This window comes from Lepisma saccharinum, chromosome 19 (assembly GCF_977018435.1).
Source record: "Lepisma saccharinum chromosome 19, izLepSacc3.1, whole genome shotgun sequence".
NCBI lineage: Eukaryota > Metazoa > Arthropoda > Insecta > Zygentoma > Lepismatidae > Lepisma > Lepisma saccharinum.
The window spans coordinates 65,506,734-65,531,576 of NC_139247.1; the positions used below are offsets into that span (position 1 = coordinate 65,506,734).

The following is a 24,843-nucleotide window of genomic DNA, read 5'->3' on the forward strand; positions in this document are numbered from 1 at the left end:
TCAGCTCTCAACATGGTATACTAAAGGTGAGATGCAGATCTGGCATCCAAATCATCACGAAAAAAAAAACAATCAGCAATTAAATGAAATTTATTACCACCATACCACATCCAACAGTCTTGCCAAGACCCTAAGGCAGTTCGACATTAAACTAGCTCCCAAACCAGTGCACTAAACAAACAGAAACAATATATCCTCTCTCCCCTGGACAGCCTGGGATTATATGATGCCTGGTGTGAGTGCAATTCGCCTAACATTGTCAGATTCATTATAGTCATCAATGAACGTATACAACAGCACTTGAATTTATTAAAGGAATATGAACCTTCCAAATAACTGCATCACACACACAAAAATCCCAGCGAAGTTACGGACCAACCTCAAATTCAACAGGCACACAGTCAAAGATGATTCAGTCAGGCATACTTTGTATGATGCCAAAGGTGTGACTTGAACCCGGGACCCCTGGTGTCACAGCTCGATAATCTAATCACTTCGCCAAGGGTTACAGCTGTTGCAAGTAACTTGCAACAAGCATATTACACCGGCGACATTCAGTGGATCTTTAAAACTAATAGGTGTGAAAAATGAATTTTTGAAAGCTGGAAACACCATTTATTTAGTGTCTGTGAGATTTTTACTTTAATATTTTTACAAAACTTCACACATAAAATAAAGAAACAAAAAAATATAACCACAACTCAATAATACAATTTTACATTTCAAAACTACCAGTTAGACAGCAGAATATCATGTCAATTTCGTGACAAGTTTGGCAACACATGATTTAACAATATCTTAGTATCAAATGATCAGTGGCCGTTGTTGATCCAGGCAGATAAGCAGTTGCCCTGCCCCTTTACGATTTTAGAACACATCATAATAAGGTAACATCTTCCTGAAGTAGGAAATATACTTGAGCATTGTAATGACCTTTTATGAAAGATTTATAAATACGGAGAAACTAGTACTCACTTTTATCCGCGAAGCTGTTTTTTCTTCTTTTTCGATTAATTTCAGTGGCCACTGCCACCATCCTCGTTGGAACTTGCTGCGCTGTTGCTTGGCGTGCGTCTTTTGTTCGTAGTTCTCTGGCTGCCGTTAGGTGCGCTGTGCATCTTGGTGCGTCGTCTGCTATTTCCGGGCGATAACTGCTGCAGTAGTGGAATCCAAGTATGGTGCGCTTGCCCGCTATCGATGTTTAGTTCGTGCGGGAAGTGCATTATGGCGTGCGTTTCCTTGATTTTGGTGTCTATGAGCGTGTGGGCAGGGTGTTTGACTCGAACCTTTTGAATTTTATGACTATTGTATTTGATATGTCTAGCAAGACCAGTAGTGGGTTGGGCTTTTTTCGCATCTGCTAGGTGTTGTTGGATTCTTTCATTGACAGATCTGATGGACCTGCCGATGTAATGAGCCTTGCATTCACACTCTGCATCATATACACCTGGGTTGTCAAGGGGGGAGAGGAAGTACCATTTGTGCTTGTTCAGTTTATCAGTTATTTTGGAGTTGGGTTTGTGCGCTACTTTGATGCCAAATGGGAGAAGGGCTTTGGCTATGCGGTTGGAAGTGGTGGGATGGTAGGGGAAGGCAAACCATTTATATTGGTCGCTGGGGGTTGGTTGTGGCTGGGTTGCTTGTGGATGGGTTGATTGTGGTAGGTTAGGGTGTCTGACCTGTATTTCTGCCTTACTGCACCAAGTGGAAAGTTGTGATTCAGTGTAGCCATGTTTCAGGGCTATTTCTGTGATGGTGGCTATCTCCTCTCGTAGATCCTCTTCTTTGCCACAGTAGGAGAAGGCTCTTCGATAAAAGTTTAGCCACACATTGGCTTTTTGCTTAGGGGGATGGCTAGAGAGAGCATGTATGTACTGGTTGCCTGCATCCGGTTTTCTGTAGACGGTGGTTGTGAATTTGTTAAGTGCACGGCTGATGGTGATGTCCAGGAAGTTGATTTTACCAAGTTTTTCATGTTCTACGGTGAAGTTGAGCCTGGGGTGGATGCTATTTAGTTTGTTCACTAGGAGGTTGAGTTCTTCTGCCTTTTTGTATACAACTATTGTGTCGTCCGCGTACCTTCCATATCGGATGTGTTGTAGTTCTGGAGTATGGAGTATCTCTTTTTCAGCCAGGTGCATGACGATGTTGGCTAAAGGAGCTGATAGCGGGTTGCCCATCGCAAGGCCTTCGGATTGGTTGTAGAAATTTATCTTCAAATTGAAAGTAATTGTGTTTTAGACAAACTTCCAATAGCCTGGTTATCTCTTGTACCTCTAGGGCCGGGATTCTGTTAGTTGTCAGCCATCTTTCCACCGAACGCAGTGCTAGGTCTATGGGGATTGAACTGTACATATCTACTATATCAATGCTGGCTAATTTTGCACTGTCAGCTTGCACTATTGAAGTTACCAGATTTTTAGCATCGGCACTGTTGCGGAACACGTATGTAAGTTTGTGGTTGAAATGAGATATTTTGTTTTTTAGCCAGTTTGTTAGGTGAACTGTGGGGTAATTGAAGCCAGCTATTATAAGTCGCATGGGGATTCCAGGTTTATGAGTTTTAGGAATGCCATAGGCAATGGCAGGTGAAGGGTGGGGATTGAGGAGGAATTTGTGGTCCTGTTCACTAAGTATGGCACTAGTTTTCACTGCATTTTTCACAATTCTATTGTACCTGTCTGTGGGGTCTTTTTTGATGACACTGTATGAGTCACTGTTTAGTTTGTCTATCACTTTCGTGGAGTAATCACCTTTGTGCATGATTACGAACTGGTTTGTTTTGTCAGACTTTAGACACCAAACATCATTGGTGTTCAGCCATTTGCCAAAATCGGAGAGGACAGAAGAGATTTCTTGGTGCACTGGATTAGGTTTCCTGGTTTCACTGTTGGTCATAACTTTTTGAAAAATTCCGGCTGCTGACGTTCTGATGTTTTCCGAATCTTGGGGTTTGGGAGCAAAACAAGCTGCTTTTTCTGCCGCACATATGAGGTCGAGGGTGGGTGGCTTACTGTTTTGTACATTAAACTTATCGCCGTAGGCAAGGAGTTCTTTGAATTTGTTGGGGATTGAGAGATTTGACAGATTTATTATGTTTTTTCCATGTCCGTCATCTGGGTTGATTGCATTCTCACTCGGCCACGTTCCTCCCAAGTGGTGAAGTTTGTTGCGTAAAGACCTAGTTTTTTGGTTTTCCAAGATTTGCAGCATGTATTCGATGTTATTCTTTGCATGCTCCCACTTAGCGGGTGGTAGCGTGGTTTCCAGTCTATTTCTTTGTCGTTCGCACATGTGAGACAGTCGGCGAATTTCAGCATGTTTGTCGGAAATAACGGCGGAAAGCGCACGTTTTTGTGAAATATGGATAACGTTCTTCATTCTGTAGCTGCTATTTTGCACTTTCCACTGGATGAACTTGGGAAAAACATCGCACCGTTTGCACGCTTTCAAGAAAATTACGTCCAAACGACGCACAAGTAACTTACGTTCGATTTATAATGAAAAAAACAACAAAAAAAAAAGTTTTTCTCTTGTTTCGGTCGAAATGCGTCTACTGTACAATAAAAATCTGGGGGCTAAGAACTATTTTGACGGGCTCCAACCCTCACTACCCCCTTTAGTGCCATTCCTGAAGTTCAAAAGTCCTCTTAGAATTTATTAAAGGAATATGAACCTTCCAAATAACTGCATCACACACACAAACAGGTCTTCACTACTTATGTGTACAATTATCTGCGGATGTTTGAAAAGTCCTGTAGTAAATTCTCAAATTCTTAGTTCCGGTTCAATATGAGTAATATGCATTGGCTGTAAATAGTTTTAATTTTATAAAAAATGCTAAAAGTACACATTTTAGTAACTACACAACTTCCCCAATGATTCCAAATGGCTAACTATTGGAGTGATATTCATGTGCATTAGCACTGGCCTCCGTGATGGACTGGTTAGCACATCCGGGAGTTCGAATCCTGGCATGGATGCTCTTTGTGAGTGTCCCCTCATCAGTTTCATCATATAATTCATCCTCATGATAATTTCATCCTCAGGCGGAGGACAAAGCATGACGCCTTAGGGTGTAAGACACGTTTTTATTATGTTAAGAAAAGAAAGAACATCAAAATCATCTCACCAATCCACCAACTGCAGAAAACACAAAAGAATGTCTTCGCCTGTTCTGCACGTGTCGCAACAGGCTGAATAGCTATGCACTACTACAAAACATTGTCATTATTTCCCTAGTTTACAGCACCATACAGGAGAGATATCCTGCTACTCGATGTTCTAAACTATTCCATATATGTTGGTCATAGGTGTGCGCACGGGGAGTGGGGCAATTGCCCCCCCCATCCACGGATGTTCGCAGATTTTTCCACAAAGGGACAAAGGTATTTTTCCATGGGGCATATTACCCGATACTAGTGCTGTCCCCTCAAAAAACACCACTCGAATTTGAAATTATCGCATTCCTGCATCCCCATTACATAATAATTAATGTAAATTACTATGACTGAAACAAATTATACGTGTGAAATATATACTTTTAGGTTGACCTTCGTTTTCGAGGTGTGGTCATCCTTGCCCAACTTCCAGACGTTCCATGCCCCTATATTATTATACTTTCACCTAGAAATTTAGTGGAGAGGAATATTGTCGCTGTTATTAAACAATATTATACTCTAAAAGGAAATGGTGCAACCACAAGGGGACAGGGGAGAATTGCCTTTTGCCAACCTTGGACGGAAATCAATTATAGGGGGCATACATTGAAGTAAAAGAAAGTAAGACTAGCAGAATCTACTAGTAGCAGGACAAAATGATACTCAAGACGGAATTAGTTTTCACGTCCATCTTGCATTATTTCTTCCAGACGGCCAGGATCACTTGCAGGGGGGCAAAGAGTGGCAATTGTCCCCTCGACTTAAAATTTTATACAAATAAAAATACATTTGGTAAAATTTTCTTTCTCGCTTCGCTCACGGTATCTGCTTTTCTTTTTGAGGTGTGGTCAACTTCCGAGCCAAAGCTAGGAAGTAATGGGAGTTGGCCCTGGGCACCAAACAATCTGATTGAGAAAAATTGTAAAAGAGAATGCCATGGCGTCCCATGAATTTTTTTGTGTCCTATTAAATCAATATTGTTTCCAACTTTCAAAAATTTGGATCGAAAAATTTTCTTGCTCGCTTCGCTCGCTGTTTCACACTTGCTGCTAAAACAGTTTGGTTTGGAGGAAAACGAGCGCTCACATTTCAGGGACAATTTATATAATTTTTGCTGTTGGTTTGTTAAGGGGCGGATGAATAGATTACGTAATATATTTAAATAATATGTTAATACCTAGGTATATATAAATATATATATAATATAGGCTACACACGCATATATATATACATCAATGCAAAAAACTAAAACAGTGAGATAAAATGAGGTTTTTCTTTCCCGATCTGACTGAATTTTCTAGGCTTTTGCCCCCCCCCCTTATCAGAGGTTCTGCGCATGCCTATGATGTTGGTACCTTCTTCTAATAATGAAAACAAATTAAAATTACTGTAATATTAAATTAATAATATTAAAATATTAATTAATATTGTTATTACATGAATGGGAAAAAGACGGCATAAGAATAGGAATATAACAGCACGTATTCAATATCTAGCTCATGAATAGTTAAGATCGCTTCAATTTGTATAAAAACAACTGCCCTGGCACGGTGATTGTGAAAGAGATAAGGAATTGATTGTTTATTGAATAACGAAAAAGGATTTTAGATCCATTTGACGAAAAGTAAAGCTCTTAATTTAATATTTAAACATATTACATAAGTAGTGGTGTGCATAAATCTTCTTTGATACAGTCATCCAAAGTTGTATGACCCCAATGTAATCCTTCCCTTACAATAAGTTTCACGGAAATACACCTCTCTCGATTATACTACAGATGCTAAACAAAACAAGCATATTTACATTATTTAATTTTAGTACTTCGTAAGTCTCTCGTGGAAGATTCGGACTCCCTGGACACTCCACCCCGCCTCCCGTAAATAGTCCTTGGCTAATAAATGACATCTGTCCAGTGCTTTTTTCGAGTGATGCTGATACAGGCTCTTAAGTTCGAATTGTTGGATCATCCACCCTATTTGCCCTATCTAGCTCCCTTTGAGTTCCATTTGTTCCCTAACCTCAAAAGATGGCCCAGAGGACAATGATTTTCCGATAACGATGAAGTGATTCATGCTGTGAACGGCTAGTTTGTACACCAGGAGAAATCATTTTATAATAAACAGTGTAATGGCTTTGGAACATCGCTGGATAAAACATGTGAAGCTCAATGGAGACTATGTTGAAAAATAAATACAAGTTGATCAATTTATTAGTATTTTTTTGTTCATTTACCTTACTTTTCAAACCACCTATGTACTTTAGAAAATAAATTTGACACAACTATAATTGACATGCTAATAAAAATCGAATAACCTACCTTTCACGTTCCTCCTCCATTTTCTGCACAACGTTTTCCTGTCCTACTGGTGTGAAACTTTGGTAATACTTTCCCTCTCACAAACCTTCAAAGAAAGAAACACATTTAAAGAAACAATATACTAAAATAAACAATTAAAACAACAAAACACATTATATCTACACATTATAATCCTAACACTTTCCACTCAGAATAAAATTATCATATCTGCCACCCCTGCTTGAGAATAAAAATATCATATCTGCCACTCCTGCTTGGAATTTTTTATGCATTTAAAGTTTTAATTGAGTATAGTTCTTACGGTTTACAAATCTTCACTTAAAATTATTGGTGAGTTGAGTTTGGATTAATAAAAATACTTTTAACCTGAATATATTTTATGTTTTTTTAGTTTTTTCCTTGTCACAGAATACCTTCTTTGAGACACCTCCATAAAACAGGCGTTATGTGCATTTTAAATATCCAGGTACCACATAAAATTAACAATTTTAAAATTAATAAATATGGAGAAACTAGTACTCACTTTATCTGTGAAACTGTTTTTTCTTCTTCGTTCTATTAATTTTAGTGCCCGCTGTCACCATCCTCCTTGGAACTTGGTGTACTGTTGCTTGGCACGCATCTTACAAACAAGTTCCGAACATGGTGGCAGCGGCCACTGAAATTAATAGAACGAAGAAGAAAAAACAGTTTCGCGGATAAAGTGAGTACTAGCTTCTCCATATTTATATACTACCGCAGCTCTTCGAATTTCTATCAATCAATTTGATCTACGATTAGCCACACGACCAACCTGCAGGTTTAATCACTTCCACAATCCCACTACAAGGCTCTCCCTCCTACAACGGTCTCTTTTCTATAGGCTTTCCCATTTATGTAATAACCTGCCTCCAAATGTTGACATTTTCTGCACAGAACACAGTTTTCAACAAACGTTAAGAATGCCTATGTAACTTTTTCTTTTTCTTTTCTGTGTCATCTTCTAGTTTAGTTTTTCTGCTTTTAAAGTTTCATTTTAACCTTCAATACATTCTGTATTGCAACATGGTATGGTATATTTTAAAACATTCTGCATGATGCAGTCCAAGATTTTTTGAACAAACTTTACAATAAATAAAGTCTCTCTCTCTCCATTGAGCAAGCACATTCCTGTTACTACAAACAAGACAGTCCTTTCTCACAAAAAATAGATCAAAGCAGCAACAGAAAACTACTTATGAAGTCGTTAAGCTGTTGATGATACAGGGTGTCTAACAAAATAACAAATCGAAAATTCTTGACCTTTTTCTTACCATTTATTTCATTGTCCCCTATTTAGGTACAGTTGGAAATTAAGAAAATAATCATTTTTTATTTAATGAAAAACCCCTACCACAAGACCAGTGATGAAAATTGATGCTGTACTTTAACAAGAGATTCACACTTGCTTACACATGTCAACACAGTGTTTTGTACAGACGAACGGAATGATGATTATTACAGTCTGGCCAAGGGAAACGAAATTAGCTGGAAAGTATGATTCCAAACGTGAGAGGGGAAGCCGGTAAAACACTCACCAAACCACCCTGTGGCATTTTGCTTGCGTGGGTTCACTTGTTGTGTTGTGTTTGTGATGTCTCTTACAATTCGTAACAAACCGTTTCGAAGTGGAACAAAGAAAACTGTGATGTTTTGGTCCCTGTTGCACATTCTACAAAATGCCCTCGATAAAATACACAATGCCACAAACCATTCAGTTACTACATTTTCTTTATTATATTTATAATACTATTTGGTCTAGGGATTAATTCGTGCGCCTGGACAAGAGATGGCATAACGAGCGTATCGTCCCACAGTTCCATGTATCCACACATGCGTTGAAAACTCCTGTCAGTGCACATCGTTCGTAGTATAGGGCAGTTGATTGATGCGTCAACAACAGCGTTTTGTAGTCAACTGAACATGGCGCAGTTCGTGCCAGATAAATTGTTTTTGCGGGGTGTTTTACTTTAACATGCAGAAAAGTGCTACCGAAAGTCATCGTATTTTGGTGGAAGTGTATGGTGACCATGCGCTAGCTGAGCTAACTTGTCAGAAGTGGTTTGCACGGTTTAGAAGTGGTGATTTCGGCCTGGAAGATCAAGAGCGACCTGGACAGCCAAAAAAATTTGAAGACAAAGAATTGAGAGCATTGCTCGATCAGTATTCGTGTCAAACGCAGGAAGAACTTGCAGAAGCATTAGGCAAAACCGGTAAAAACCTATTTAGACAATGTCGGATGGGAAGTTTTAAACCACCCGCCGTTGCTCCTTCGGACTACTACTTGTTCGATTTGATGAATAACGATTTGATTGGACAGCGGTTCACTTCTTCAGAAGATATCGAAAAATGGGTCTCTGACTGGATCGCTTCAAAGGATGAGGACTTCTTTCGCCACGGAATCCGTAACTTGCCTGACAGATGGGCGAAAGTGGTGGCTCGCGATGGACAATATTTTTCTTAAGGTATTTATGTATTTTGTGTTTGAACTACAGCTTCAATCTGTGCGTAACAACCGCACGAATTAATTCCTAGACTAAATATAAGAATGTAATTCTTAAGAAACAAAGAAAAGAAAATAACCACAACTCAATAATACAATTTTATATTTCGAAATATTCAATTTTATCAAATCCCAGCACAGGTATATAACACCCAATGGGGAAGACACATTTGATAGGTCCAATGTGTAAAACATGTGTAAAGCTCAGTGAGTGTTTTAAGCACAACTACCATGAGAGATCTGACAAATGAATGCCCACTGCCCAAGTTGCAAGTACACTGACAAATTATAAGAGAATGTCATTCATATTTAATGTTTAACCAATCTTTACTAATAAAGATATTCTCGATTTAAATCTCTTACTAAGAACAACCAGTTTTATTTTTCAAGTGTCTACTTCCAAACATTAAGAAAGATGAATATTCTATATAGAAAAGCCATTGTTCCTCTTTGTATCAAGAGATTGACCAAATATTTGAAGTTGTTTATCCACTATAAACAAGTTTAATTCAGATAAATATAGTGATCATACTACAGATGGATTACTAATAAACACTAATCTTTCTAATTTAAACAATGAACACCATCTGTGCAAGTGGATGCTTATGTATATTACTTAGCTGTTTGTAAAAAAAAAATGGCGATTTCTTGCTTCAATGGCATCACCACTAATGCAGTTCATAAAAATGAAGAAATTGACAACTTTAGCAGATCATCATGCTTTACGTGATGTCATAACATTTCTTCTTGATATAAAAATGTCTTTTAGTACTGTACATCAAACTTTACTACAAAAATATTTCAGTTTGAAGCAAAATATGGAGCATACAAAATATCTATCTCCTGTTCTATCATTCAATCTTGAAGCCAGTCCCCAATGTTACCAGATCCTCACAGATTGTCACTAACAGAAAAACATGATAAAACAGCAACCATTGTTCAAATGTTTTAACCTTTACTCACCCGATGATACCATACGGTATCATCAGAGTAAGATCGTACTGCCCCGATTATACCATATGGTATCATGGTGCTGATTACGAAATGAATGTGCTTTTTGGACCTTCATACTCTTATGTTTGAGTGGAAACTCTGACACAGATCTGGAGCAAGCCTGGGAAATTCACATTGATGACCAACCTCCCACACCCCCTCCGCAACATATCCATACCACATTTCCGAACAGAGTTTCACATTTTGGCTCATTATTCAACTTGTATGGTACCCAGGAACATGAAACATGTTTCATTCTCTTTGGAAACGTCCATTCTTTGAAAAGAATACTAAAGTTTGGGCCTTCTCCCTAAAATAGAGAAGAGGGGGCACACTCCAGATTTTATGTTTTTTTCCCATTGAAATTCGGGGGTCGCGTGCCCCAAACCACCCCTTCCTTGGCTCGGCATTCTGAATTGTACACAGTTGCATGCGCTGATGTTTTAGCTGCAAAACAAAACTTATCCGAAGTAGATTGCTCCCATAGTGCCAGAGTTATTACAATTTTCCTCCAAAAATGCAAATTACTTATTTTTCGTAAAAAAAAATATCACATTTTGGCTTATTATTCAACTTGTATGGCACCCAAGAACATGAAATATGTTTCATTCCCTTGAGAAATGTCCATTCTTTGAAAATAATACTAAAGTTCATGCCTTCTCCCTCAAAATAGCGGGAGAAGAAGGGGCAAACTCCAGATTTTTCCATTGAAATTCGGGGGTCATGCACCCCCAAGCTCTCCTTCCTGGGTCTGGCATTCTGAATTGTACACGTTTGCATGCTCTGATGTTTTAGCTGCAAAACAAAACTATCCGAAGTAGATTGCTCCCTTAGTGCCCGAGATAACAATCTTCCTCCAAAAAATATCTCATTTTGGCTTATTATTCAACTTGTATGGTGCCCAAGAACATGAAACATGTTTTATTATCTTGAGAAATGTCCATTCTTTGAAAAGAATACTAAAGTTCGGACCTTCTCCCCAAAATAGCAGGAGAAGAGGGGGCAAACTCTAGATTTTTGTTTTTCCATTGAAATTCGGGGGTCGTCCCCCCCTCCCCCCCAAGCCCTCCTTCCTCGGTCCAGCGTTCTGAATTGTACACAGTTGCATGCACTGATGTTTTAGCTGCAAAACAAAACTTATCTGAAGTAGATTGCTCCCATAGTGCCCGAGTTATAACAATTTTCCTCCAATGAGTGTTCGAGTTTAAAATTCCCGCAGAGAAGCCAGGGTGAGAACAGGGGGGGAGGGGGTATTTTCGGAAACCTGCTCGGTAGTCTAAAGGTTAAACATTGAAGATGATGATTTTTAAAAAAATGTTGAAAGCAGCAACATTGAAACTGATTTAACACAAGTACTGATGTTACAATTCATTATTTGTAACACAATCAACACTATATCACTAGATATAAGAATATTACAATTTAATGTAGTTACCATGTCAGAAATTCCAATCACAGCTAATTCTTTATATTCTATGGAATTGTTATGAGTGCACCTGAATATATGTATTTCACTCCATTTACATGGAATATACATTATTCAATAAAACATTTTGTACATTTACAATATCTATACATTTTTACCAAAACAATACAAATCATCGTTAAACATACTGAAATTTAATATTTTAGGTAAAAAAGAAATGGTATGCAATATTTCAACATTTTGCGACATTGAGACAAATGTAATGGCACCTATATTGCCGTTGTGTAATATAATAATCATATTAACTCATAGATAAGATAATTCATGTACTGACATTAAAGAATTGGAATTCAGACTTTTTTGGACCTATAATAAAATTAGAAAACCCTTTAAATATACGTTCCTTGTGAAATATTCATATTTTAATTCCTGCAAAAGTTTCAAATATGACAGCAAGCTGTGTTGACCATCACATTAGTGTTGGTTAGGTGGTGTATGATAAAATATGTTGATAGATAGATTTCTATAATTCAAAAGTAAAAGTCTAACAGAAAGAAAAATATAAACACAGTAATGTTGGAATTATCATATATACATGAAGTGATATTTGCATCCCCAGTTCTTAGAAATAAAGGGTGAATCGAAAGTCCTGTTCCATAGAAAACTCGGTACTTTAGTATTATACGGACTACCTCATTTTTCTACATTAAATTATATTCCCCTTGCAAACATGAGTCATTTACATGTAAATTGGAACATTCCTGACTCTAATCATACTATGAAAACATGTAGGGTAGAAAGCATTTAGGAATATTATTTTAATGCTAAGAGAACTAAACCTGACCAGCCTAATCTAAGAACGAAAGCATTTAGGGTTATTATTAAAATGCTAAGGGAACTAAACCTGACCTACCTAACCTAACTATGAAAGCATTTATTGAACAAAATCTTCAAACATTTTTTCGGCAAAAAAGTACACATCCGAACACCACATGGTGAACAAACAGATTCTGAGGTAGTCCGTATAATACTAAAGTACCAAAAACTCTGTAATTAGTGCACATAGCAAAAAGTAGAAAGAGGAGAAAGTTGTTAGAAGTATGTGTTTCATTCCATAAAGTGCTTGAATTTCCAATGTAGCAATGTTCAAGCTGTACACTGGTACAAGCTTCAATTGTAGCTGAAAATGTCATGTTGCCACATGCTTTGCATGGAATATTGCATGTTACCGCAATACCAAACGGTACCGGTTAATTAAAATGATGATAATTACAAAGTAAAAAGTATGTGCACGTTAGAGTGCTGCAATGAGCGTTGTTCACTCAAGCAGTAAATAGTTCGCACGTGCAACGCTAGATGGTATGCAGAATTGATAGGTCTTATGCTCGAGCGAAAAATGCTCAAATTAGTGGAATACACTCGAACTCTACTAGTACACGTACTTCCATAATTTGCCTATGGTAATGGGTCCTCAAATTTGCATTGTGAAGTAAAAGACTAAGTGAAACAACCAAGGCTGACATTTTATGTTTCTACGATTAATGTCACATTAAAAAGATGTTCGATTGAATGTTATAACTGTATTTTATTACTTTGCAGAATATGATTACCCTTTTCGGTAAGTGAACAATGATGTACACGTATTTGTTGCACTGTGATACAATATTTGTAATTGCTTAGGCAGGTTTGTGAGCAAGTGTATCCACTTTATGTTTCGATCTGTAGATATTGCATACTCTAATATATATTGTATTTGAGCCTTACATAATAATATAAGGAATTATTATTTAGAATTGTAATTGCATAGAGTGGTTTCCTTCCATGTATAGGTTTTAGGTTGACAGTGCTGCTTATTAGACTCTGAAATATGGGACATTGTCAATCATTCCACTATGAGTGCCGTACGATCAAGCGTATCACGCTTGAGCGTGGGAGATTCGATCAAATATTTTCGAGCAAAAGTGGTCCAATGCAGTACTCTAGTGTACACATTACATGCTTCACATTGTGACATGCCTGGTATTGGCAATACATGGGTGTGTTTGTAAGATACATGATTCATTACCAAGCAATTTGTGTGTCTGCGTATACATTGCGATGAAGTACGTAATCCGAGCAAAGCATGTGTCACAGGGGTAGAAAATACAGAGTGCCCAGTTACCATGGTGCCTGAAAATTTTCACCTTGTGACTGATTTTTAAATTCATTCTAAAAATATTTCGAGTTTGATTTCAGAAATCTTCATTACTCTTTTTTTTTTTTTTTTTGTAAATAACGAGTACAGTATGTGTTTTTTAATATTTATGTGTTTTCTGATTCACATGGATCATTAAATCAGAATAATAAACATGCCATTATAAATTTTTGCACTGTTGCTAGCCAATTTTAAAATCTGCAGCAATGTGGTAGAGATAACCATATATTAGAATGTATTGCACAGTTATTCATGCTGTCTCTGGTTGAGCCTTCGTTAGGAAGATTAATTACTTTTAATCCAAACTTATGTTTTAAGATCACATTTTGTAACTTACCTTAGTTCGATTCATGGCTTTCTTAGGTTGTATTTGAAAAAAAAACTGTCTTCTGAGAAGAAGGGACTGGTGCCTGAATTATTTTCCATTTTGTATAGTACCCCTGATGTGGCAACATGGCATTTTTGGCTAGCATCAAGGCTTGTACCAATGTACAGCTTGAACAGTACGTTGAAAATTCAAGAACTTTAGAGTGAAACTTACATATTCCAACAACATTCCCCTCTTTCAATTTTCCACTAGGTGCACTAAAAACGGAGTTACTTATGGGACCGGACTCTTAAATCACCCTGCATTTCAAAGAACTAACTAACTCTCTAGCCTTCTTAAACCCGAAGGTTCATGGCTGCAGCAACACAGGCCTTCCATCTTTCCCTATCTTGAGCAAGTTCTATATACTCTTTTCCATCCCTACCGATTTCCCTTAGGTCCATCTCAACGTTGTCCCTCCATCTTCGTCTTGGCCTTCCTACAGGTCTCTTACCATCAGGTTTCCCAACAAGAATCCTGTAAACTCCTCTTTCCTCTCCCATTCGTGCCACATGGCCTGCCCACCTAAGTCTTCTTGATTTAATTATTCTAATAATATCTGGACATGAATACAAATTATGTAGTTCTAAATTATGTAACCTTCTCCACTCACCTGTCTCCTCATCCCTTTTAGGTCCAAAGATTTTCCTAAGGATCTTATTTTCAAATACTCTCAATTTATGTTCCTCTTTCAAAGTAAGGGACCAAGTTTCACATCCATATAATACTACAGGCAAAATTACTGTTTTGTATATTTTAACTTTTAGTTTCTTAGATATTAAACGAGAAGACAAAAGTTTATGAAGAGAGAAGTAACATGCATTTCCTGAATTAAGCCTACATTTTATTTCCTCTTTAACATAATTTTCATTTCTTAATATTACTCCTAAGTATTTGAATTTGGAAACTGGTTCAAACGAGTTGTTATCAATAATTAGATTTTGATTATTACCTAACACTTGGTTTCGGCCTGTAAGCATATATTTAGTTTTCTCTTTGTTAACTTCCAAACCTATCTCTTTAGCAGTTTTGAAAAATATTTTAGCATTATTCTTAATTGTATTCACATCATCCCCCAGTAAGTCTACATCATCTGCATATGCTAACAACTGAGTCACACCATTTAATTTTAGTCCTTCTTTAGTTTCTTTTACCTTCCTAACAGCATATTCGAAGGCAAAATTAAAGAGCAATGGAGATAATGCATCTCCTTGTTTTAACCCATCATGAATTGTAAATTTGTCAGACATATTAATACCCACACGAATTTTACTTCCTGTTTCACTGGTGCATATTTTTATCATACTAACAAGCTTCTTAGGTATTCCAAACTCTACTAATATATTATATAATTTATCTCTTTTGACCGAATCATATGCTTTTTCGAAATCAATGAATAACTGATGGACATTTTGATTATATTCCCACTTTTTTTCAAGTGTCTGTCTGATGTGAAAAATTTGATCTGTAGTTGACCTGTTACGTTTAAATCCACATTGATAATCACCTATAATTTCATTAGCATATGGGGTTAGTCTTGTTAAAATAATGTTAGATAATATTTTATATGTTGTTTGAGAGTAGAGAAATTCCACGGTAATTATTGCAGTTCATTTTATCACCTTTTTTAAACACAGGAACAATTATGGATTCTTTCCACTGTTGAGGGATTTCTTCTTTATTCCATATTAAACAAATTAATTTATGAATTTGACATATTAATGAATTTCCACCATATTTAATTAACTCAGCTGGTATTAAATCAATGTCAGGTGCTTTGTTATTCTTTAGCCTTTTAATAGCATCTTTAACTTCAGTCAAGTTAGGTTCTGGAACTAAAGGTTCTGCTGTGTGTACTTCATTCACTTCTGATTTATCTCCTACAGGGATATTTAAAAGGTCATTAAAGTAGTTCTTCCATCTGGGAATGTAAATATCAGCTTGATGTATGTTTATTCCAACATTACTGTGTTCATATTTAATTTTCATTCCTGTTAGACTTTTACTTTTGAATTATAGGAAAATATCTACCAAAATATGCTATTAATCACCACCTAACCTAACCTACATCTCACAATTCCACATCCCATTGGTACCCCATTTTCAAATTTTGTAGTTTGCCTATTGATTTTCCTGACATACTTTGTGATTTCCAATCACAAATGGCTGTTTGCTTTGGGCCTATTTACTTATAAAGGAGGTTGGTTTTAATCTAATACTCTCAGAGCTAAGAAAATGAATAACTTACCTTTGATTCTCCTACTCAATTTTCTGCATAATTGGATGTCAGGAGCTACTAGTGGACTCTTCCTTGTTACATAATTTGCATTATGAGCTTCAACAATTCCTCATTCCATCTCATAGATGTCACAATTCCATTTCCCTCATAAAATTCTCGCCTTTGCATGTCGTCCACACACCATGAATAAAAGAAACAAATTTAAAGGCACAGTTGATTCATACTCAAGCAAGCACTTTTGAAATATGCAGTGTTGTACAAAAAAATGTAGGGAATTGAAGTTGGGGTGAATATTTTCATCGTGCTTTCCTAAAAACGTAGTTAGAAGCTGAAGAAACAATTGCAATGCAAACATTTTCATTATTTTATGTCACTTTCATACCTCACTTGCAGCATCAAAACTTTGTCTAGACTACATGCATAGTTTATTCAGAGTTTAAGACATATGAGTATTAGGGGATTACTTAAGGTACAATTTACAAAAAAAAATATTTCATAAATTAACTCAGTACCTGCCATTAGAAGCTATAACTGACTATGAATACATTGAACCTCAACTCTGAATAGAACCTGGAACCCCTTGATTATAAGGTGACAGCATTACCAATGTGCCATCTGGGAAGCCCATGTATAAATAGTAACATGTGGGAGCATAATTCTAATGCTAAGAGCACAACCTACTCATGCAAGCAAATATAGCAGGATGGAACACAATGATGGAAAACAAACAGTGCAGTCAGTAATAAAAAACAAATTGTTCAGCATGTGTTTGTAAGCATGTACATAATTCGATTAATTTAGAAAGCACATTACAATATAATATTGGAATTGCACAACTGATCGTCGACCTTAACTAATATAACACTTGATAGCTTGTTTACTCAGGATAGTATCAACATAACATGGGATAATAAGAGAAGCAGGCAATTTCCAGGGTTCTTAATTGAAATCTGGTATGGCTCATGTGCAATATGCGGTGCTGGTGAACCTCATTTTGCATGGTTAATGAAGATCGCACCTCATATGAATATCTGCCATTGTTTCTAGGGTAACAGTTCGGTATATTGGAAACACATTTCATCATTTTTACAGGAGAAACTACTTACGGAAATAAGTTTCTCCAAGCTTTCCAACGTTCGTCGAGGTATTTTCTTTCATTGTGGAATATATTTGACCCGGAAATCATTTATTTTTCAAGAGAAATATCTCACCGCTGCACAATTGCCATTGCTTTCACTACGTGAACTGCATGCTGCATACATTTGATGACGTAAGCCCCTGTCAGTGTTTCCAACCCCCTTTTTTTATTACTATGCTTGCCTAACCTTATCGGAAATAGTTTGTGGAGCTATCCATCAGCTACCATGCATAATGGTTTGTGGGGCTATCTGTCGGCTACTGTGCATAATGTACAATTTCCACAGGTGACGAACACGATAGGAGGTATTTTTCGGTGAAGAAGGTTGGAAACACTGCATACCTACAACATGAGTCAAGATGTGGCAGCCATAATGTGTGTTACGGAAGCGAAGAAAAGAATAAAAAAAAATCGCTCTGTATTTGAAAAATTGTGTTTGTTTTCGTGTAAAAAGCATAATGGCACCTTGAACTATGTTCCACAATACACAATTGGTAAGTACGAACCATGTGAAACACAAAATAACCGTTATACCGAACTGGTACAGTTTTTAGCTCAAGAAAATGCATTATAGGCGAGAAAGTTGTGATTTTATGTGGCATCATTTGTGATGCATATGGGGGGGAGTTACTCATGTCTTTTCATGCATAAAACATAACTAGCTACTTTTGAATGTTATGACATAGTAAGGGATAGGAAATGTATTGGTTAGAATTATCATGAGTGTCAGTTGTTGATGGTTGGGAATGTAGGATTTGATGCTCATACCCATTTTAAGTTATTCTTCGAATTTGCACGTATTCTCGTACGTGTAGAACGAAATTTTCAATTGGGCTAATTTTCTCGCTTATTTCCGATTTCCTCATTTTGAAACAATTTTAACACTTTGTAAAACATAAAAATCTGCAATTAAATTCAAGCAAGTTGAAATTTTCGAGGGTGTACAGTCGGTCACCGGCCTCCTCTAAGGTTTCCTGCACGCGCGCACACACACACACAAAACGGTAGTGTTAATTCTGGGGGGCCATTTACCCACTGTACCGTCTCGAGAATTACGTCGAAACTTTTATTAATCGACAGATTTCAATGTTTTGTGTAATGTAAAAGTGGTTCCAGCGTTAGGAAAACCCAAATAACTGAGATATTTAATCCGAAACAATGGCCCACGTAAGTTAAAACCTGCAATTTTGAAGTATTCTCGCCGCTTTTTGTTAGTAAAAACGGTAACAATTGAAGAAATGTGTCTCCGATGTATGAAACTGTTACCCTTTACTTTTTGCTCCAGCTTAGAGGTTTCATTTCTCCCTAATGGTCAAACGTTTGTTTGAACGACATAAAGTAACGAAATAAACATGCTTCGCCCTTTACCTTTACACTGTTACCCGTATACCCGTATTGAATTTTGCACTCCCCAAACAAAATTCAGGGAGATACTTAGTTTATACCATATTTATTACACTTACAGAGTTATTTATGAAAATTCACAATGATAGTAACAAATTTAGATCAAATTTTCCTCTTCATAATTTTCTTCCAACGGAAACCGGAAGCGGAAGAAACAATCGACTGTTTTTCTTTGTAATGAGCAATATTACATATAAAGAAAGCGAAAACGTGTGGTCACCACCCACCACCGTTTGAATCTTTGGATTTAACTGCAGAAATGAGAATAAATGAGAGATGAAACGGATGAAGGACCAAGCGTATCGGCTGAAAGGAATATCGCTAGATCACACGCACTAGCGTACGCACAGTGGGCTGAAGGGGCTACAGTACTTTCCGAAATTTTGAGAAGATAAACATTTTCAAATAAAAGCAGTGAGGAACTCGAGGAAGAACCGGAATGGCAAATGCAAACCCTTCTTAAAATACCCCCGTTGCCATTTTGAGAGAGGATAATTAAAAAAATATGAAATATCTTATTTTGCATGCAACCGTTACCCCCCCCCCCCCGAAAGCACCCACACCGTTACAATTCCAGGCCCTCCCGAAAAACTATCCTGCGTACTCCAGTCATCCCACGATTCCAATGTATACTGCAGGGCCGCTGTTAGGGGTGTGCGACGCTTGCTACTGCACAGGGCCTCATGCTTCGAAATCATTATTCACATTCATTTCTTGTGAAACGCGATAACAATTTTAAAAAAAGTGAAACGAGAATATGCCTACAGAGAAATAAAACTGAAGGTTCAAAGCGGGACATTGATTGATTGATCTTGCACTGCCTGAAGTCAAGGACACATTTAAATTATAGTGGGTTTAATGGGTCCGGACGCTCCAGAAAAACTAACCAAGTAGTAAAATTAAATAATCAAAATATACGTGTTTAGCATTTGTTGCATTCGAGAGTTATTTATTTCCGCAGAGCTTACACGAAGGATATGCCTTTGAATTCACACTGCCTATGCACATTAGTAGTTAATATAATATGTATAAGAGATTAATCCGGAACCAGTGGCGGCGATTGGGTTCCAAAACCTGGGGGGGTAAGATGCCAAAACTGGGGGACAAAGACAGTATAGGTTTAGCATAGTGTGGGGGCGAAAAGTGGCAAAAAGTGGGAAGGGGGGCAACTTTACTTTTCATGAACTGGGCTTCTGTCTTTCAACAGATATTCGATTTTTATATATCCTATGCAACAGTGAAGTGGTGGGTGAATGAATTGAAACGTGGACGACAGTCTCAGTGATGAACCTTGAATCGGGCACCCGCAGAGTGCTTCCACCAACGACAGCATCACGAAAGTGCATGTGCATGACATATTCATGGTAGATCGCCGACTGACCCAACACGTCTAGGCATTTCGAAGGAGCGCGTGCATGTCATTATTCGTGATCATTTGGAAATGAGCAAGGTGGCTGCGCATTGTTTTCCACGAGACTTGACATTTAACCTAAAACACACATGAGTGAAGCTCTCAGCTGCACATTTGCAACTGCATCACTGTGCGCTACTGAAAATTCTGTCTACTGTTTTCCAGTGACGTGAGGTGATGTCGACACTTGGGTTTGCAATCAGTGGCGTGCCAAAGGGAAGTTATAATACCCCTCCCCCCCCCCTTTAGGGCCCAGTATTCCTAAAAATAGAACGTCAAAGAAAGGAAAGGATTGCAAAATGAGGAAGGACTACTGAAAAGAAGCACGTGTTAATCCCACCCACTTTCGAAAATCCAAAACAAGTTGATTTGACTATTAAGACAGAGATCCCAGGTTCGAACCCCGACCTGGGCATGGGTGTTACTTGTGCTTGTCCCTTCATCAATTTTATCGTATCATCTTGACGATTAGCCAAAAGTGTAGGAAAAGCGAAGTAAAACAAACCAAATGAAACAATCAATCAATGATTTGATTTATGCTACTTAGCGTCGCTGACACATTTGGCTAATCGCGAAGATGGTACAATACAATGAATGAAGAGACAAACACAATAAAACACCCATGCCGAGTTCGGGGTTCGAAGCCGGAACTCCTGGTGTCATAGCGTGCAGTGATAACCACTCCCCCGTGGTTGGTTGATTTGGTGTTTAAGTCCACTTTATGTACATAGAAGCTAATCGGGACTGGACCCACAGTTTAAAGTGGGATCCGAATCACTATATGTTCCTCCACCTGGTACCGATCCGGGGCCACTTGCACCCCTCCACGGAAGTCGGCTGACAACAAAAATGAGTGGAAAGTTCTAACTATTCGGATACGTGGGTATCGTAAAGCAAACTGCGTATTTACTCAGTGACAGTGGCGTACGCAAGGGGGGGGTTACCGGGTTTAAACCCCCCCCCTTGAGCTTTTGAAATATTATGGAAAATGCTGTAGAAAAAAATTAAAAATGGCTAATTTATCACAGTCAAAGAACTGCGGCAGTAATATTAATAATAATAATAATAATAATAATAATAATAATTTGAATTATTATTCCCATGCAGCATAAAGAAAAACACAACATTCCAAACACAATCTAAGCGGCCGCAAAGTTCAATTTTGCAATTTTTTTTGCAAAAAGTCGCGCAGTGGCTCTCTCGAGAATTGTGAAAATTCCTTCCTTCGTCGCATTGTGCCGACCTTATTGCAAACGTTCTTCCCGGTACTGATTTCACATCCCCTTGTGAACTCTCAGGTGATGCTGAGTCTACATCCACATCATTAAATAATGTTGAAGAAGTGCTTTGTGAATCACCTAGAAGTGATAAATGTGTTGGAATGTCTATAAACTTACTTTTCAACGAAAACATAGACTCAGTGGAATTTAGCAACATGTATTCTCGCGCTTCATCATCATCCTGGGCGAGTTCCATAGGTAAAGGTAATGTAAATTCCCCCGTGCATATAGCACCGTGCCATGAAGTCACACGTAGTGGTGTGGTGGGCCCCAAAGATTCTCGATCTCGAACTATTTTGCAGGTGATGTGATCAGCACCATGCTCCGGCTGCCTTCATCCCCCAGGGTTGCTCTCAGGTACCCATTGCTATGAGGCTGGGTGCGGAGACAAGGCTGGATAAATTCCAACCAATTCTGGGAATCGAACCCGGATATCCCACGAAGTTGTCAGACTAAGACTAGACCAGCGCGGCTCCTTGAATGAGTTTCATATTTCGATTATTTCAATAAATTTAATATATTAGCTTGTTTTTATGGATTTTCTTCACACTTAAAATGTCTGACTTATCATATACAAATAACCATTGACTAGACAATTATTTTGTAACAAAGAAACAAAAGAAATGTAATTTTGTTCTATTTTTTCATAAATAGCAGCTGCATTAGTAATAATTATTAGTAGTAATTAAATTAATTAATTAATTATAATTATTATTAATTAATTTATTATTATTATTATTAATTAAATAAAGTATAATAAAACAATGGTAATGTGAATTTGTTGAAAGTTTTCGAAATAACACCCCCCTTGATGAAATCCTGCGTACGCTACTGCTCAGTGATACGTAAATTTCAATTGGATTTTTGAAACACCATATTTGCATATGATTAACGTTTTTCCAAAAAAATTGCATTCCTTGATTTCCCTAATTTCTTCATCTCACGATCTCGTTACTGAAGGATCCGGGCTCGAGCCCTGGCCTGTGCATGAGTGTTCCTTTGTAACCACTTTTCATCCGTTTAATTTAATCAACGTTCATCGTCATGGCAGAAGTTAGGTAAAGTGATGGAAAAGCAACGCTAAAGAAAGGAAAAAGAAAATACAAATAATTTCCTCCCAGTGCATCTGCAGGGCACTGTAAAATCAGGACTCCAGACTTATGATTGTCCCTCGTGACTCCATAAGCTCATTAGCTACTTATCGCGATTAAATCTATACAGCTAGAAAAAGCGATGGGAGGTGGCAAAAATTAAATATATTAGAGGGGATGAACAGGTAACAAAACACACTTTTTTGTAGTTTCTTCAACAATATTCATTTGGCTTTTTTAGTTCTGGGATACATTTTACATTCCAAATTATTTCATTATTCACTGCAGAGTACAACACATAGGAACAAGAATGCACGCTCGTCACAGGTTCGAATCCCGGCCTGAATTGTTCTTTGTGAGGTCCCTTCATCAATTTCATTATATCATCACTCATCATCATTTTCGTGATAACCAAATGTGGCAGAAAGGTAAAGTAAAATAAACCAAACCAACAACAACAATTAGAACGTGCGTTTTCTTGCCCAAATGAATACATCCGCATTTATGACTGTTTAGCTTACCCATTTTTTTTTATTGGAGGCCAAATTATTAGTATATTTAAATAAAACGAGAGCGAGAGAGAGAGCGTGAGCAAATATTTGTTATTTTATCATTATATATTCCATATTTGAAAAAAAGAAAATAAACCATAACATGTTTGTCTGCACATAATACAAGTACGTTCCCATTCATATACAAATAAAGCATACATATTGTACCTTTAAAAGGTTGTGTAAAAACAGAGAACATAAGTACTGCAGAAAATTTTCCCCTGAGTTCTTTGAAGGATTTACAAAGGAATCGAAGAGAAATCTATCTATCCCCTATCTGTCCTATAGGAAATAGACTGGGGGACCTGAAACCATGGGCTTTCAACCATGGGAGTGGGGGGCAAGGGGGCAAGGGAGGTAGAGGCAGAAATCTTCCCTTTCCCTTCGAGCGGCTGTCTATACTTGGATCTGGCAAGGCGGAAGAAGAGCCAGCTAGGGTATTCAGCCTTGCCAGCTGATCACATTGAGGGACGAGAAGCGCATGGAAAGAAATGTTGCATATGAACTAAGTCTTCAAGATAATAAATATTGTGATTTGAAAATAATTAGAATGGAGAGATTGATTAATCTATCTCTGCTAGACTAGCTACTCCTCAGTGCACGTCATTGCTGTTTTCAGTAGATCAATGGGTGTTTTGAAATATCTACTGTTTTCAGTAGATCAACTGCAATGCTACTGTCTTCTACGGTTTTTAGTAGGCTACTGTTTTTAGTAGATGAACTGTAATGCTACTGTCTTCTACTGTTTTCAGTAGCTGAACTGTACTGCTAATGTTTTCTACTGTTTTTAGTAGCCCAACTGTTTCTACTGTTTTCAGTAGATGAACTGTACTGCTAATGTTTTCTACTGTTTTTGGTAGTCCGACTGTTTCTTGAACTGTACTCTTAACGTTTGCAGTAATATAATTGTACAACTAACATATTTTATTGTGTTCATTATATTGCTGTCTGAAAACAGTACTCTTGTCAGTAATGAAAATTTTCTTATCTATACAACTGAAAATGCAATAGAAAAATCGTATAAACAACTGATATAAAAGTATGGTAAAGCATGTGGAACTTGCTACTTAGGAATGCATTCACACAACATAGAAATCAAATAAAGTGAACACGTTTTTAAATGTTTAGCTTCATTGTGGTTAACGCACTTGTAGAAAATTGAAAAACATACTCTTTTATACATAAGTTGACATATTGTTATTCCTATATTCACATGAAAACAGCAAAAAATTAGTTTAGATCAGTGGCGGCTGGCCAAGTGCAACAAGTGCAGATGTTTTCACCTAATTTTCAAATTAATATTGACATTTTTCATTTGCTTGTTAAATTAAACTATTTCTCAGCAGAACGTACGCGATAATACTCAAATTACGCCGCTCTGCGCTACGCACGTGAGTTCGTCGAAGAGCAAACCTCGCCAGGGTGCGGAAGACTTAGCCGGTTGTCATGGCAACGGTGACGTCACCTAGCGTTGGCCTTGAACATGGTGTCGCCCTCTACGTGAATCAGTTCTCTCGTCGGAGAAAACATCGCATCCAGTGCTTGTGGCAAAATCTTCGCGTTCTCGCGAGATCTTGTTCCGCGTGTGTGTTTCGCGTTTCCTATCGTGTGTTGTGTTCATGTGTTGAGCTGTGGTTTCTACAATGAACCCAGTAAATGACTTAGTGTGTAATTTGTTGCAGACACCATTTTCCAGATGGACGGATGAAGACAAAAAAGACGTTTTAAATTGGGGGGGGGGGGCACTGGCA

General features: G+C 37.6%; 1 protein-coding gene across 1 annotated transcript in view; it reads right to left on the minus strand.

The window, feature by feature from the left end:
• The window catches only part of LOC146003179 (uncharacterized), a 27,776-nt gene extending 8,889 nt beyond the window's left edge, over window positions 1–18,887 (minus strand). The window contains exons 1-3 of the mRNA XM_083141365.1: window positions 18,819–18,887; window positions 16,227–16,377; window positions 6,478–6,562 (exon numbers count right to left, since the gene is read on the minus strand). Coding sequence (XP_082997491.1) covers window positions 6,478–6,497 — 20 coding nt within the window. The 5' untranslated portion in view covers window positions 6,498–6,562; window positions 16,227–16,377; window positions 18,819–18,887. The remainder of the gene's footprint in view (window positions 1–6,477; window positions 6,563–16,226; window positions 16,378–18,818) is intronic.
• Window positions 18,888–24,843: the final 5,956 nt, after the last annotated feature.